The sequence below is a fragment of the Rhinopithecus bieti genome, unplaced genomic scaffold (genome assembly GCF_001698545.2).
Source record: "Rhinopithecus bieti isolate Rb0 unplaced genomic scaffold, ASM169854v2 scaffold_73682, whole genome shotgun sequence".
NCBI classification, from domain to species: domain Eukaryota; kingdom Metazoa; phylum Chordata; class Mammalia; order Primates; family Cercopithecidae; genus Rhinopithecus; species Rhinopithecus bieti.
This window is the reverse complement of record NW_016829166.1, coordinates 2240301-2257418: the sequence shown is the minus strand read 5'-3', so window position 1 is coordinate 2257418 and position 17118 is coordinate 2240301. Positions and strand designations below refer to the sequence as shown.

Below are 17118 nucleotides of genomic sequence, written 5' to 3'. Positions count from 1 at the left end.
CCAACACGGGTTGTTTATGGAAAGGAAATGAGGAAGCTATGAAGACCAGAATCTAGGAGGAAACTGAGAAGGAACAGTCTGGGGAGTTGGATGAAAGCCAAGTTTGTCCCAGGAACCAAGGCAAGAGAATTTTAGGAAGAATATGGTCAACAATGTCAAATTCTATGGAGAATTTCAAAGGATAAGGACTGAAATATGACTGAGGGATCTGGCAGTGACAGCAAGTGCAATCTCAGTAAAACTAGGTTCCATGCAGGAGAGTCAGTCTATCTACAATGTACCTTAAGAAGCTTAGTTGTAAAGGGAAGGGAATAAATGATTAAACAGCGATGCATGGCAGAAGAAGATTTTGCTGAGTCTTGTAAATATATGTATAAAAAAATTATCAATGATTGTGTTCGACTGTACTTCGACCTTTCCATCCATCCAAATCATCATCTCCTCTGCCACTAGCTCCCTAAGACACATCTCCTTAATGGCCTGGTACACACCCTTCCAGATTCTGCTCCATGCTAATAAAATTTTACACAAACATATGTACATAAGCATACATACAGATTTTAAAACAGTTCATTTTACAAAAATGAGACATAACTGTTCTTGATTTTTTGAACTCAACAATACTTTATAAAAATGTCTTCAAGTAACCTTACAACTCGAAGCACGGCACTGACATGTTTTTTTCATGGTTGTGCAATAGTTTATGGTGAGGCTATACAATGATTTAATCAACCAGTCCCTCAGTGATGGCTATATGTTTTGCCCCTAAAAAGAATGTTATAATAAACATAAGATACTCCCACAAGTTTGACTGCTAGATCATGAAGCATAAGTATTTTTAAGAGCATTTTGTGATGGTAAATTTTTTACTTACACAAAAGTGGACAGAATGTTATAGAGACAATTTGTCTCAGCTTCAGTGACCATCAATCTTTGACCAAATCACACCTCCATTCGCCCCATCCCTGTATCATTTTGAAGATCTTGTTCATATCCTATCATTTCATTGATAAATATGTCAAGTACGTATCTCTAGGACTCTTGAGTTTTGTTAGCTGTTGTTAGACTCTTTTTCAAAAAGATGGTAAAATTTACATAACCTCCCTTTTTACCCCTTTCCTTATTAGGTAACCACTTCATAAGTTGTTGGTTTATTCTCCCATTATTTCTTTTTTTAAAATGTGTAAGAAAATATATGTGTTTATAGGCTTTTAAAATCTTTAAATGTTTGCAATTATCCTTTTACCCTGACAGGTGAGTAATATCTCAGCCAGGGACAGGATTCTTATGTTGCAGTTCTTTTCTCTCAGTCGTCTATCTTCCACTATTGCAAATCTGAAGTCCAGTGCCAACCTGACAGTATTTCTTTGCCCATAACTTGTCACTTCACAGCTAAAGAATTTGGCCAAGGTATGTCAAGGGGTATGTATGTGTGTTTTCACCAAATCAGTCTGAAGCTCACTGCACTTCAAAACTGATAGGCTTTTTCGGCTCAGAAAAATTTTCTTCTATTATTTGCATAAATATTATCTATCTTCCGTCTGTTTTTCTCCTTTTTAAATTCCTACATTATTCACATTAGCTGTTATGTCTCCTGAATCTGTTCCTTAAGTCTTTTACCTTTTCTTTCATGATTCTCTTCCTATTTTGCTCTACATTGTGAAGATTTATCTTACTTTATTTTCCAGTCTAATAATAGAAGTCTCCAGTTGAGTAATTCAAAGTCTCCACAGTGACCATCCCCATTTCATCGAGTTTTAAGCTCAGAAAGTATTTTTATGCTGTACTTGAATTTTCCTAAGTGCCCATTTTTGTTGTTGTTTAAGCTGTTTCCTCTAATAGTTTCACTTTGGTGGGTTAACATTCTGTTTGTTCAATTTTGTCATTCTCTCACTTTTCTAGGCCATCTTGGAGGGTTGGTACGCTCGCTTATTTTTACTGGATAGTGAAGAGGTGAAAATAGGTATTAAAAGCAAAGTTGCCACCTTCAGCATTTTTTCTATAGTTTTAGCTCCATTCATTATTTCCTTCAAATATCGATGTCAATCCTTGACCACTGCTATCTTTTCTTCTTCATCCCCACTTCCCCTGGCTCCTCTTCCTAAATTAGTTCCACTTTTGGATGGGTGATAGTTTAGTGGAAGCAGTGATTGTTTCCTAAGCTAAACAAAAGAACTATCACTATTGCTGGTCTCTTCTCAAAAGCATGGAAAATGTATCAGGCTTTTCCCTTAACATATAATCTTAAAAATTTCTCAGTACTAAAAAAAATAAAAAGTCCCTCAATATCTAGATATTATATATGCCATTTATCTTACCTGAGTTTTCTATAAGATTTTCCCAGAGAAGAATAAATCAACTATTAAACACATATTTCTCAGTCTTGCCCATTAAAAGTCTGATGTGCCTTTTAAATCATTTTTATTTTTTTCTACATGGTCTTCTGTTTCTTTTCCACACAAAATATCTGTTAAAGAACCCAGGCTGTTTGGCTTTCTCACAATCTGGAATTTGCTGATTGCATACTCTCGGTATAGTTCAACTTGCTCCGCTGAACTTGGCATTTCCTGCAAATTGGTAGCTGGATCCTGAGGATGAAGAGACTAAGGTTTGATCCCTTTGATAAGGCCACAGCAGGAGTACAGTCTATTCTTTCATTAGGTGTGCAAGAATATAGTATATTCTTTTTCTCCTTATTTAGTGTTAGCAAGTGTTGATATTCAATGCTTAGTTATATTAACTACGGCAAAATAGTCATATTTTAACTTTTTTCTTTTTAGCTGGATCAATATTATAAAGATACCTCTCCTTACCTATGATGAAATTATCCAGTGACAGAGTTCATATAACGAAGGCAAGATAAAGGAATTTTTTCTCTTCCTATCCCACTTTTGTTTTTGTTAACAGACATGATCTTTCTATGTTGCCCAGGTTGGCCCCAAGGGATCTTCCCACCTCAGTATCCTAACTAACTAAGACTTCAGTTATGCATCATTAGGCCTAGCTATTGGCCTATTTTTTAAGATGACAAACTGGTTCTCTATCACCTTCTCGTGATGATGAATTAATTTTTAACTTATCATAAAGAATTAAGCAAGATGGCAGACTAGAGATATCAGACACCCACCCTCTCCAGAGTGAGCCAAAATTACAAATAGGTAATCATACCTTGAATAGGTTATCTAGGAAGAGAACATTAAAGTCCAACAGAGAAGTCACAGGAAACACTTGAGGCAGAGAAGGGGAAGGAACCAAGCAGCCTACTTGTCTGAGATCTGCTGGCGGCCGTGAGGGGCTCAATATTGGGGCAGGGGAAAGAGTAAGTGAAAACTTCAGTAATCCACAACCCCATCACAAACTGCTGCAATCTGAACCACAGGAGAGCTCCTCTACCCACACCAACCCTGGAACTAGTGTGGGCAGTGATCTGGAGACCCTGCACAAGCACTGCACCAGACAGGGAACTTGCACTGAGTCACTACCCCATCTCTCTGCCTCTGGTACCTAAGCGGCTGGAGTTGGGCACCACCGCGAGAGCCCAGCTGTCATGGGACTTCATCATGTGCTGGGAACCATAGACCCCGTATCTCCACATCCCAGGAGCTTCCACTGACACTCCCCAAGTCTCCACCCAGAGGGCTAGAGTGGCGCAGTGCTGGCTGGACCCAAAGATGCTATGGGGTTTCTGGTACTCTAACTCAATAGAGGATTCTCCAGGGAAATATTAGTGCACTGTACCAAAAGGGAAGCCCGTGGGACAAGGAAACTAAAGCACCAGCTTTCTAGAGCCCAGAGCTCCCTGCATACAGCTCTGAAAAGTGACCCCACCACCAGCAGTGGCACAAACTCTGTGCTCAGCCTTGTGGGAGTGAGACCCCCCACCTCCCACTAGTGGAGCAGCTTCTGTGCCTGGGCTCACATGTAGAGTGGGACCCCTTCTCCCACTCCAAACACCAATGCAGGTACAGCTGCTGCTGCTACCACTGGAGGTTGGGGTGAGCGAAACAGAGAGCTGCCTGTCTAGGCCTGTGAGTGGTGATTGTGCCCCTACTGGTGGCATGGCCTTTGTGCTGGGGCTTGTGTACGAAGGCTGTATTCCCTTCTCCATTCTGTGCAGCTCTGCTGAAGAGAGTGAGAGCCTGAGAGTTGTGTCTGGGGCTGTGCGGTGACCCTGCACCACAGCCACTGCCAACACGAGCATTCACTACTTAGAATCCAGGGGATCATCCCACCACTGGCACTGCCCATACCACACTGGGACCTGAGAACCTGCTCACCTGCCCAGCCCACTGTGCCGTTACTGGCATCTAAGCAAGCTACCTGGACGTCTACGAACTGACACACCTGGTCCTGCTAACACCAGTGCCAGAATATGCTGGGCTGGGGCTCAGAATAAGCCATGTTCAGCCCACCACTGTCACCACTGGGGCCAAAGACTGGCCCACCCAACATGTCTGTCCCTAGCAAAACTTCACCGTAAACTCCACTAACTACACCCTAAACTACCAAGGAAATCACAGACACCAATGACACTGTTTACAGCCAAAGAAAATCATACAGAGTACACTGCACTATCACACGCACTCCGAACCAAAGCCAAAGGGCCCTATCCAGCTAACACCATTGACACATCCTTGGGAAGAAGCTCTCCCCTATGAAAGCAAATTCAAAAAGCTGGAAGAAATGACTATTACACCAGATACACAGGTACGAATGTAGGACACAGGAAACATGAGAAAAGAAGAAAACATGACACCCCCATAGTAATTCCCGGTCAACAGATCCCCATCAAAAAGAAATTCAAGAAATCCTGGGGGGAAAATTTCAAAACCATGATACAAAAGAATTTCAGTGAGATATAAGAGAATTCCAAAGATAATACAAAGAAATCAGAAAAGCCATTCAAGAGAAGAATGAGAAACTTACCAGAAAGAGATCATAAAAAACAACCAAACAAAAATTCTGGAACTGAAGAATTCCATGAATGAAATACAAAATACACTAAAAAACTTCAACAACAGACTAGACGCAGCAGAAGAAACAATCTCAGAACTTGAAAACAGGTCTTGGCCAGGCACGGTGGCTCACACCTGTAATCCCAGCACTTTGGGAGGCTGAGGTGGATGGATCACTTGAGGCCAGAAGTTTGAGACCAGCCTGGTCAACATGGTGAAACCCCCGTCTCTTTTAAAAATGCAAGAAATTATCCAGGTGTGGTGGTACATACCAGTAATCCCAGCTACTTGGGAGGCTGAGGCACAAGAATTGCCTGGACCTGGGAGGCAGAGGTTGCAGTGAGCCGAGATCACACTACTGCACCCCAACCTGGGCAACAAAGCCAGATTCTGTCTCAAACAACAACAACAACAACAAATCAGGTATTTTGAAACAACCCAGACAAAAATAACGAAAGAAACAAAAAAAAGAATGGACAAAGTCTTTGTGATATATGGGATACTATAAGCAACCAAATATATGAATTACTGGTATCCCCAAAGGTGAGGTGAGAACAAAAGGGATGAAAAATCTATTTATCAAAATAGCAGATGAAAACTTTCCAAGTCTAGCAAGAGATTCAGACATCCAGATGCAGGAGGCCCAGTGATCCCCAATGCAAAAAGGTTTCCACAGCACATTATAGTCCAACTGTCTAAAGTCAGTAACAAAGAGAAAATTCTAAAATACTAAGAGAAAAGTATCCAGTCACCTACAGAGAGGCCTCCCTGCACCACCGTGAGACTAACAGCAGACTTCTCAGCAGAAACCTTATAGGCCAGGATATAATAGGAAAATAAGTGCTGAGAGAAAGAAAATGTCACTCAAAGATACTACATCCAATAAAATTATCCTTCATAAATGAAGGAGAAATATAATCTTCCCCAGACAAGTAAATACTGAGAATTCATCACCACTAGACCTGCCTTACCAGAGATGCTCAAGGGAGTCCTAAACCTGGCAGTGAAAGAACAACAGTTATTACCATGAAAACACCTGAAAATATAAAACTCACCGGTAAAGTAAATACACAAATGAGGAAGAGAAAATAATCAAATGGTAGTACCACAGAAAATCAGCAAACAATAAAGACAACCAAGACAAAAAGGAACAAAGAATAACACATAAAATAACCTGAAAACAACAATACAACAGAAACAAAACTTCACATATCAATAAAACTGAATGTAAATGGGTTAAATTCTCCATTTAATAGATACACACTGGCTGAATGGGTAAAAAACATGATCCAACTATATGCTGCCTATGAGAAATGCATTTTACCTGTGAGGACACATAGATTGAAAATAAGGGGATGGAAAAAGATATTCCATGCATATGGAAACCAAAAGCAAGCAAGAGTAGTTATAATTATATTGAATAAAATATATATATATTTTTGAGATGGAGTCTTGCTCTGTTACCCAGGCTGGAGTGCAGTGGCGCAATCTCGGCTCATTGCAACCTCCACCTCCCAGGTTTGCACTATCCTCCTGCCTCAGCCTCCCGAGTAGCTGGGACTACAGGCGCCTTCAGCCACGCCTGGCTAATTTTTTGTATTTTTAGTAGAGATGGGGTTTCACCATGTTAGCCAGGATGGTTTTGATCTCCTGACCTTGGGATCCACCCGCCTGGGCCTTCCAAAATGCTGGGATTACAGGCTTGAGCCACCACGCCCGGCTCAGATAAAATATCTTTAAGTATAAAAAAGTTTAAAAAAAGACAAAGAAGGTAATCATATAACGATAAAGAGATCATTACAGCAAGATAATATAACAATTCAAAATAATATACGCACCCAACACTGCAGTACCCAGATTTACAAAGCAAATGCTCCTAGACACAAAGACAGACTCCAACATAGTAGTAGTGGGGGATTTCAACACACCACTCTCAGCATTAGACAGATCATCTAGATAGAAAATAAAGAAACACTGGACTTACACTGGACTTCAGACGAAAGGACCTAACAGACACTTTCAGAACGTTTTATCCAACAACTGCAGAATACATATTCTCATCAGCACATGGAACATATGACTGACCATGTTAGGCCACAAAACAAGTCTCAACAAATTTTTAAAACTTGAAATCACACTGTATTCCACAATGGAATAAAACTAGAAATCAATACCAAGAGGAACTTTGAACACTATACAAATACACAAAAATTAAAAAATATGCTCATGAACGACCACTAGATCAATGAAGAAATTAGATGAAAATAAAAAAAATTCTTGAAACAAATGAAAGCGGAGGCTGGGCATGGTGGCTCATGCCTGTAATCCTAGCACTTTGTGAGGCTGAAGTGGGCTGATCACATGAGGTCAGGAGTTCAAGACCAGTCTGGCCAACATGGTGAAACCTCATCTCCACTAAAATAAAAAATTAAAAAAAAAATTAGCCAGGTGTGGAGGCACATATCTGTAGTCCCAGCTGCTTGGGAGGCTGAGGCAGAAGAATCTCTTGAGCCTGGGAGGCAATGGTTGCAATGAGCCGAGATCGTGCCACTGCACTCAAGCCTGGGCAACAGAGCTAGACTCTGTCTTGAAGAAGAAAAAAACAAAAAAAGAAGATGCCAAAACCTGGGGACACAGCAAAAGCAATGCTAAAAAAAGAGGTTTATAGCAATAAACACAAATAAATATTTCAAATAAACATTCTAGTGACACACACCTCAAGGTACTAAAAAAAGCAAACACAAACTAAACCTCAAAGCTAGCAGAAGAAATAATAAAGAGCACAGCAGAACTAAACAGAATACAGAGACTTTAAAAAATGCAAAGGATCTATGGAATGAAAAATCCGTTCTCTGAAAAGAAAAACTGCTAACAGACTAACCAAGAAGAGAGGAGATCCAAACAAAATCAGAAATAAAAAAGGGATATTACAACTGATATCACAGAAATACCAAAAATCACCAGAGACTATTATGAACTAAACACAACGAACTGAAAAACCTAGAGGAAAGGGATACAGTCCTGGAAATATACAACCTGCCAAAATCAAACCAGAAAGTAATAGAAAATCTCAACAGACCAATTCAGTAATAAAAAGTCTCCTAACAAAGAAAAGCTGGGGACCAGATGGACTCACTGCAGAATTCTACCAAAGAATTACTACAAAGTAGTACAAAGAATTACCAATTAGTACAAAGAAGAACTAACACTAATCCTCCTGCAACTATTCCAAAAAACTGAAGAGGAGGCGATTCTCCCTAACTCATTCTACAAAGCCAGCATCACCCCGATTCCAAAACCAGACAAGGACACACCAAAAAAAGAAAACTACAGGCCAGCATCCCTGATGGGCCAATATCCCTGATGAACAGATGTAAAAATCCTCAACAAAATATTAGCAAACTGTATCCAATGGCACATCGAAAAGATAATACAACATGATCAAATGGAATTTATACCAGGGATGCAAGGATGGTTCAAAATATGCAAGTCAATAAACGTCATACATCACATAAACAGAATGAAGGGCAAAAACCATATGATAATTTCAACACAAGCAGAAAACACATTTGACTAACAACTGATAATCAAATTCAGTAACTTTGCAGGATACAAAGTCAAAATACAAAAATCAGTAGCATTTTTATACACCAATAATGAAACAGCTGAAAAAGAAATCAAGAAGGCAATCTCATTTACAATAGCTATCAAAACAAAACAAAACAAAACAGAAATAACTTTAACCAAGCAGGTGGAAGTTCTCTACAAGCAAAACTACAAAACGCTGATGAAAGAAACTGAAGCAGACACAAACAAATGGAAAAGCCTTCCATGCTCGTGGATCAGAAGAATTAATGTCATTACAGTGACCAGGCTGCCCAAAGCAGTCTACAGACTCAATGTAATCCCTATCAAAATATCAATGTCATTTTCACAGAAATAGAAAAAACAATCCATAAACATGTAAGGAAATAAAAAAGAGCCTGAAAAGCCAAAGCAATCCTGAGCAAACAGAACAAAGCTGGAAGCATCACTTCAAAATATATTACAGGGACTGAGAGAGCACAGCATTAGTACAAAAATAGACACAGAGACCAATGAAACAGAATAAAGAACCCAGAAATAAATCTGCATATTTACAGCCAAATGATCTTTGATAAAGCCACCAACAACATACATTGAGGGAAGCACACTCGCTTCAATAAATGGTGCTGGGAAGACTGGACAACCACATGCAGAAGAATGAAACTGGATTCCTATTTCTCACCACATATAAAAGTCAACTCAAAATGAATTAAAGACTTAAATGTGAGACTCAAAATTATAAAACTAGTAGAAGAAAGCACATGGACAACTCTTTAGGACACTGGTCTAGGCAAAGATTTTAGAGCTAAGACCTCAAATGCACAGGAAACAAACACAAAACTAGGCAAACAGGGCTATCAAACTAAAAAGCTTCTCCATAACAAAAAGAATCAAGAGGGTGAAGAGACAACCTCTCGAATGGGAGAAAATATTTGCAAATTACTCATCTGACGAGGGACTAATATCCAGAATATACAAGAAATGCAAGTATCTCAACAGTAAACTCCAAATAATCCCATTAAAAAATGGGCAAAGGACTTGAAGACATTTCTCAAAAAAGATACACAAATGGCTAATATATGAAAAAATTCTCGACATCACTAATCATCAGGGAAAGGCATCAAAATCACAATGAGATAGCATCTCACCCCAGTTAGAATGGTTATTATCATGAAGACAAAAAATAACAGTTACTGGCGAGGGTGTGGAGAAAAGGGAGCCTCTTTTACACTGTCAGTGGGAATGTAAATTAGTACAACTGCGATGGAAAACCGTTTGGAGATTTCTCAGAAAACGAAAAATAGAATACAATCCAGCAATCCCACTACCAAGTATCTATCCAAAAGAAAGGAAATCAGTACATCAAAGGGATACCCGCACTTACACGTTTATCACAGCACTGAACCCGACAGCAAAGGTAAGGAGTCAACCTAAATGCCCATCAATGGATGTATGGATCAAGAAAATGTGGTGCATACATACACTAGGAAGGAAACCAGTCACACAAAGGAATGAAATAATGTCATTTGCGGCAACATGGATGTCATTTGCGGCAACATGGATGTCATTTGCGGCAACATGGATGGAGTTAGTGAAGTAAGTCAGGCACAGAAAGACAAATACAGCATGTTCTCTCACTCTTATGTGGAAGCTAAGAAACTTAAGCTCATGGACATAGAGACTAGAATGACAGATACCAAAGAATGGGAAGGGGATTGGTGGGGGAGACTGGGGAAGCAGTGGATGTGGATACAAACATAGGGTTAGATGAAAATAAGTTCTAATGTTTGATAGCAGATTAAGGTGACTATACTTAGTAACAATATTATGTGTATTTCAAAGTAACTAGAAGAGATGACTTGAAATGATACCAACACATAAAAATCACACTTAAGGTGATGGATACCCCAATTACCCTCCCCTGATCATTATACATTCTTTGCATGTAACAAACTCACATGTACCCCATAAATATGCAAATTATTATACAGCGATAAAAGCGGGAAATCATCATTATAAACTCATGGGTTTCAACATATTTGATGGGTTTCAAACCATGGCAATTTACACTGTTCTTGAAGCTCACACTGTCCCATCTTTGGTCAACACAAAACTGCTCCAAATTGTCTCCTAACACCTTTCGGTAAGATCTTATATTAGTCTTTGATAGCTTCCCTGAAATCTGGAATTTTAACATATTCCAAGCTCAGATATTTCCTGCCCCAGACCTGGAATCATCTTCTAAGAAATCTTGGTTTTCTTTTTGTAGAAAACACTTTTAAGACCATAATCTGCGAGGTAGGAATGATAATTGCTATTTTAGTCATTCCTTTTAGTTATTTGTATATATATTTAATTTTATTCAGAAATAATTTCACACTCACAAAAGTTAGAGAAATAAAAATACTGAACACTATATATCTGTAACCCAGATTTATCCAGTTAATGTTTTACCTCCTTGCTTTATAACTTGTTTTCTTTCTATATATATGTATATATATTACATATCTTTTTCTGAAGTATATGAGCATAAATTAAATGCATCATGGCCCTAAACCATATATACTTTAGTATTTCCTAAGACACAAGAATATTCTCTTCTGTCAGCACAGTAGTCAACTTCATAAATTTACACCGATATGACACCAATCTACTGTATATTTCCTTGTTAAATGATCTAATAATGTTCTTTATAATCATTTTTCCCCTCCAGTACAGGATCCAGTCTAGGAGCAGGTATTGCCTTTAATTACCATCTCAGGAGATAATTTGGCATATTTCTACTGCCTTTATTGGTTTCTTATGATAACTGCCATTTCTTAATCTTTCATGACATAAAACTGGCTTTATTTTTTTTATTTTTATTTTTTATTTTTTTGAGACCGAGTCTCGCTGTCGCCCAGGCTGGAGTGCAGTGGCCGGATCTCAGCTCACTGCAAGCTCCGCCTCCTCCCAGGTTTACGCCATTCTCCTGCCTCAGCCTCCCGAGGAGCTGGGACTACAGGCGCCCGCCACCTCGCCCGGCTAGCTTTTGTATTTTTTTTTTTAGTAGAGACGGGGTTTCACCGTGTTAGCCAGGATGGCCTCGAACTCCTGACCTCGTGATCCGCCTGTCTCGGCCTCCCAAAGTGCTGGGATTACAGGCTTGAGCCACCGCGCCCGGCCAACTGGCTTTATTTTTTTTTAAAAAGAGCACTTCTCATGATGATGCATTCTCAGCTGTAATACTAATAAAGTGATGTTATATCCCTCTTAGGTATCACATCTGGAGGCAGATAAGGGCATATCTCCTTCCTTTGATGATGTACATAGAGATCACACAGTCTAGGTGCTGCTGGATTACTCTACTATATAATCATTGGTCTGTTTTTCCTCTACCCACCCTTTCTGATTTGAAAAGCGTATGTAAAAATCCACCTCCCAAGTTTATCAGCCATTAGTCATTACTGTCTAATCATGTTTACCATGATGGGTATAAAATTATCAGTGGAAGGGGCAGGAACTGACTAGGAAGGGGTATCAAGGAACTTTCAGGAGTGATGGAAATTTTTTTTTTTTTTTTTTTTAAGATGGAGCATCACTCTTGTTGCCCAGGCTAGAGTGTAATGGTGCGAACTCGGCTTACTGCAACTTCTCCCTCCCAGGTTTAAGTGATTTTCCTGCCTCAGCCTCCTGAGTAACTGGGACTACAGGCATGCACCACCACACCCGGCTAATTTTTTGTATTTTTAGTACAGATGGGCTTTCACCATGTTGCCCAGGCTGGTCTTGAATTCCTGGCCTCAGGTGATCCACCCACCTCAGGCTCCCAAAGTGCTGGGATTGCAGGCGTGAGCCACCGTGCCCGGCCTTGGAAACAGTCTACATCTTGATGGTGCTGGATTATACAGGTGGAGGCATTTCAAAAACTCATATATACATTATATTTAAGAATTATATCATGAATATTGCAAAAAAATTTAAACTCTAGTTAATGGAATGCATGCTTAAATACTTAGGAGTGTCTTCAACTTATTACAAAATGTATCAAAAAATAATATGGATTGATGGATAGAATATATGATAGTGTAATAAAGGAAACAGAGCAAAAGGTTAACAACTGTTAAATGTAGTTAGTGGGTACAGGATGCTCATTATACAATTCTTGAGCTTTGCTACATGTTTGAATATTTTCGTAATAACATGGGGATATTTTAAAAAGTACTGTAAGTGGTTATGTTATAAAAAGCACAAATTTTAAGTGAGTAATTTGGGATAAATTTTCCTATGGCATCATATTTGGATTTCAAAAGTACTGAGTATCTAAGGTTGTAGACAGAGAAGTTAAGATGGAAAATCAGTCGTGGCTAAAAGGTGGTTCTCGTGTTGATGAAGCATTGATTTCAAAATATGTGAACAGTTTTTACAAAATCATTTCAGGACAGAGTAGGGGGAAAATTAGTATTTCTACATTAATACATATGTTATCTCAAATGTATATATTTGAATACTTTTTTTTTTTTAAAGATAGTCGGGCTCTGTCAACCAGGCTGCAGTGCAGTGGCACGACCTCAGATCCTTGCAACCTCCACCTCCTGAGCTCAAGCCATTCTCCCACCTCAGCCTCCTGAATAGCTGGTACTACAGACATATGCCACCAGGCCTGGCTAATTTTTGTATTTTTTGTAGAGATGGGGTTTCACCCTGTTGCCCAGGATGGTCTTGAACTCCTGGGCTCAAGTCATCTGTCCACCTCGACTTCCCAAAAGTGCTGGGATTACAGGTATAAACCACCGTACCTGGCCAAATTAATACTTTAAATAGATGACTATTTTATCCCTATATTGTTTATTTATTCAAATAGTTCACAAGCCTTTTGTCTTTTTAAAATCTTCATTTCCATCTGTTGTCTCTTAATTACTGAAGAGGTGTTCTTTTTTTTTTTTGGAGGCAGGAGCTTGCTCTAATGCCCAGGCTAGTCTCAAACTCCTGGGTTCAGCTCCTGGAATAGTTGGAATTACAGGCACATGCCACCATGCCTAGCCCACAAGACTTTTTAATTTTTTAATTCTTACTGGAGGAAAATGTAGATTATCTTATATTTTGGTATATACGGTATATAGAAGAAACTTTACTTATCATTAGAAAAATTTATAAACACAATGGCTACACAAGATACATAAACTTTAAAAATTATTTCTCTGACCATTTTGGGGCATTTAAGTCATTCTAACTTTTTATTATAGGCACTAATATGTTAACAGCTTTACACACATATATACAGTCAGCACTTCTGGTTATATCTTTGCAGCACTTATGGTTACATCTTTTTGAATTTTTCACACTTATTAACAAACTGTTTTCCAGACAGCACTCTCAGCAAGTGTATGATGCCAACATCACTCCAAGCTCACCAACATCCGAATACTATTTTTCTTAAATCTTTACCAATTTTATAGGGCAGTTTTTATTCAAGCACTTCTGTATGTTAATTACTGTGTTAAACTGAAGACTGTTCTGCAGTTTTCTAGTTGTAGTCTTCCCTTCTCAAAGTATCAGGATTTTGCTGGCTTAAAAAAAAAAGCTGCAGCTGTTTCTACTTTTATACCATTAGACCATTTTAACAGCATGGCAACCTGAGTTTGCCTACACCTACCCTTCTCTCTGCCTTCCAATCTTTCTCCCTTCTTATCCCTCTTTCTGTGTTACTGTCTGCTCTGTGTTGATCATTTTTAAATTTTTTTGGTAACATCTATATACAGTATTCTGTTAAAGTCTGAAAAAATATTTTATACTTTTGTGGTTCTATCCATTTTCTTACTCATCGGTGATGTTTATGAATTTCCACTCATTTTTTCCTTAATTAGATTTGCTAGATGTTCTAGTTAATCTTGTCAGAAAAGCAACTCCTGGTTTCATTCTGCTGTATCGTCTAGAAATATTAAGACATTTGTTTCTTTATATAATACTTACAAAATTTGTTTTCCAGTCATTTAATTGTGCTCTTTATTATCTTGCTTTTCTCTGTGGATCTGCTTTTATTTCCTCTTCTTGATTTCTTAAGTTCATTTATTTTCATTCTTACCAAGTTTAATGAAGGTAACTATGAACTTTTACTGAACACGGAACAACTCTGGTCTCATCACAGAAGTACAAATGGTTATGTATACAATGTCTATAACTGAGACTTTCTACTTAATAAGAAACTGCATGTGCTGAAAAAAAAAAAAAAACTTAAAAGTTTCCAACTAGTATTCTGTTTCTGGTCAATTTTATCTTGTATTTCTAACAACTTTCGCTTTCTATATTTCGACAGTGTTATCTAGTGCTGAAGGCAGTACACTTTTCTTATTTTTTTTCCCCAAACAAAAGCTACATTCAATTAAGAAGGCAGTAATACACTTTTATCTTTGCTTTGTTCATATGCTTTTATCACAAAATTATCTTTTGTCATGCACTATTTCCTGACTTTAATTCTTTGTCTAATGTCAATACTGAAATTCTTACTTTGTCTTCAAAAGCATTTTTTATTTTTATTTTTTTTGTATTTTTCGTAGAGATGGGGTAAAAAAACAATTAGCCGGGCATGGTGGCATGCTCCTGTAGTCCCAGCTACTCGGGGGAGGCTGAGGCAGGAGAATGGCATGAATTGGGGAGGCGGAGCATGCAGTGAGCTGAGATCACGCCACTGCACTCCAGCCTGGGCAACACAGCGAGACTCCGTCTCAAAAAAAAAAAAAAGAGATGGGGTTTCACCATGTTGGCCAGGCTGATCTTGAACTCCTGGCCTCAAGTGAGTCTGCCTGGGTTGGCCTCCCAAAGTGCTGGGTTACAGGCATAAGCCACCACACCCAGCCCTGAGTTTACTTTTATCATCACCTCTCAAAGGTTGTTGTTGGTTTTAATTTTGTATTTAAATTTCAGATAATTAAATTTTTTCATTTTTCCCTTTTCAAGTATGATCTGATACTTACATTCAATTTGACAATATTTACCACAGCTATTTAAACATCTTGTTTGTAATCAGTGCTCACTGCCAAAAGTTTTTATTCCATGACTTCATTTTTTTTTGTTTATAATTTGGCATCATCTCTTAATCAGTTGGAGTATACTCACAATTTTTGTTCAACAAGTAAAACGTTATATTCAGAAGGTGCGTTCTTTCAATTGCCTTTCCATGTGAAAGATAATTTAACTACATTACATGAAAATAAAGGGTAGAACTTTCTGCCTCAAAACTATAAATGATCCACTGCCTTCTGGCAATGGCTGACATTAAATGAGTAAAGTATGGTTTTTACTCCTTCATGTGTAATATAAAAGTAACATTACCTAATTATTTATAGGAATTATTTAAGACTTTATGAGGAAACAGCCATCTGTAAGACTGATGAAACTCTTTTTCATTGAATTTTGCCTGAAATATGGTAAACCCCTTCTATATAAAGACGACTTTCAACACAGTAAAGGTTTTTTTATCTTCAAAAAAAAAATTGTGTTAAAAAAAAAAATTGTCCTTCCCCGCAACAATGATCAGAATCAACCATCTAAATCACAAAAGTAAAACCACAGAGATGACTCGTTAACACCAGGACACCAGAAAAAGACATGAAGTGTTTGGTTAGTAGCTCTGTAATTTATAACAGAATGAAAAGAAGTCAGAATAGCAGTGGTGGTAGCTATGCATGGGGAGAGGTTCTGCAGCAGGCTTAAAAGTAATAATGAATATTTCAGCAATTTATAGAAAACAGAAATGGGGCAATGGCATTATGACTCCATTCACACAGGGTATATGTAGTAAACACCTAGGTTACTAACTTCATCATTCTTAGCTAGTTAGCTAAGCATGATTCTAGCTGGTCAGCAATATTCTAAGGTTTTGCAAACGTTTTGTATATTATAAATGAATCCAGAATGTTCTATCAAATATCATGTCAAACGAACTAGATGAATGTAGATTATCTGAAACAAACCTGTGTAGCTTTCATCATCATCAGATAAAGGCACCTCTCTCTTTAGTAGCAACTCCAACTCCTCTGTTTCTGCTACATCCACTGGACGCTCCCCATGTTTATTAGCTTGAAATGGATTTCCACCATGACGAAGTAACAGCTTTACTATCTGCAACAATAAAAAGCAAGACGACTTAGTCCCTTCACAGACTGTATCACTGCACCCATTCTCTTGATAATACTCATACTATCCTTCTGAGTGTTATCTCATTTACTCTGAATCCATCCCTCACCATCTACTCTAAATTGTTATTCTCTTCAAGATCCATTTTCACTGACACTCCCCTATCTGATGACCTCAACTACTACAAAAAAATTTCCTCCTTAAAATTTAAACTGGGTTACTTTAGCAATTAATCTCATCATTTTTTCATCCTATTCCATCATAAAGTCAAATATTTATTGAGAACCTATTATAACTACACTTCCGAGTTCTGCTAATAAACCAATAAACAAAAATAACAAGTTCCCTGGCCTCTTGAAATATGTATCCTAGAAAAAGTTTCAAAGAAGTATTTCCCTTCTGCTTTAGGCTAATATCACTGTCAATGCTCTTAATCTTACTCTATTTCCCTTTTTTTTTTTTT

At 38.2% G+C, this 17118-nt stretch overlaps 1 protein-coding gene across 1 annotated transcript in view; it reads right to left on the bottom strand.

The window, feature by feature from the left end:
* ANKRD12 (ankyrin repeat domain 12) overlaps positions 1-17118 on the bottom strand; it is a 139023-nt gene that overhangs the window by 41827 nt on the left and 80078 nt on the right. The window contains 1 exon segment of the mRNA XM_017864677.1: positions 16493-16640. Coding sequence (XP_017720166.1) covers positions 16493-16640 — 148 coding nt within the window.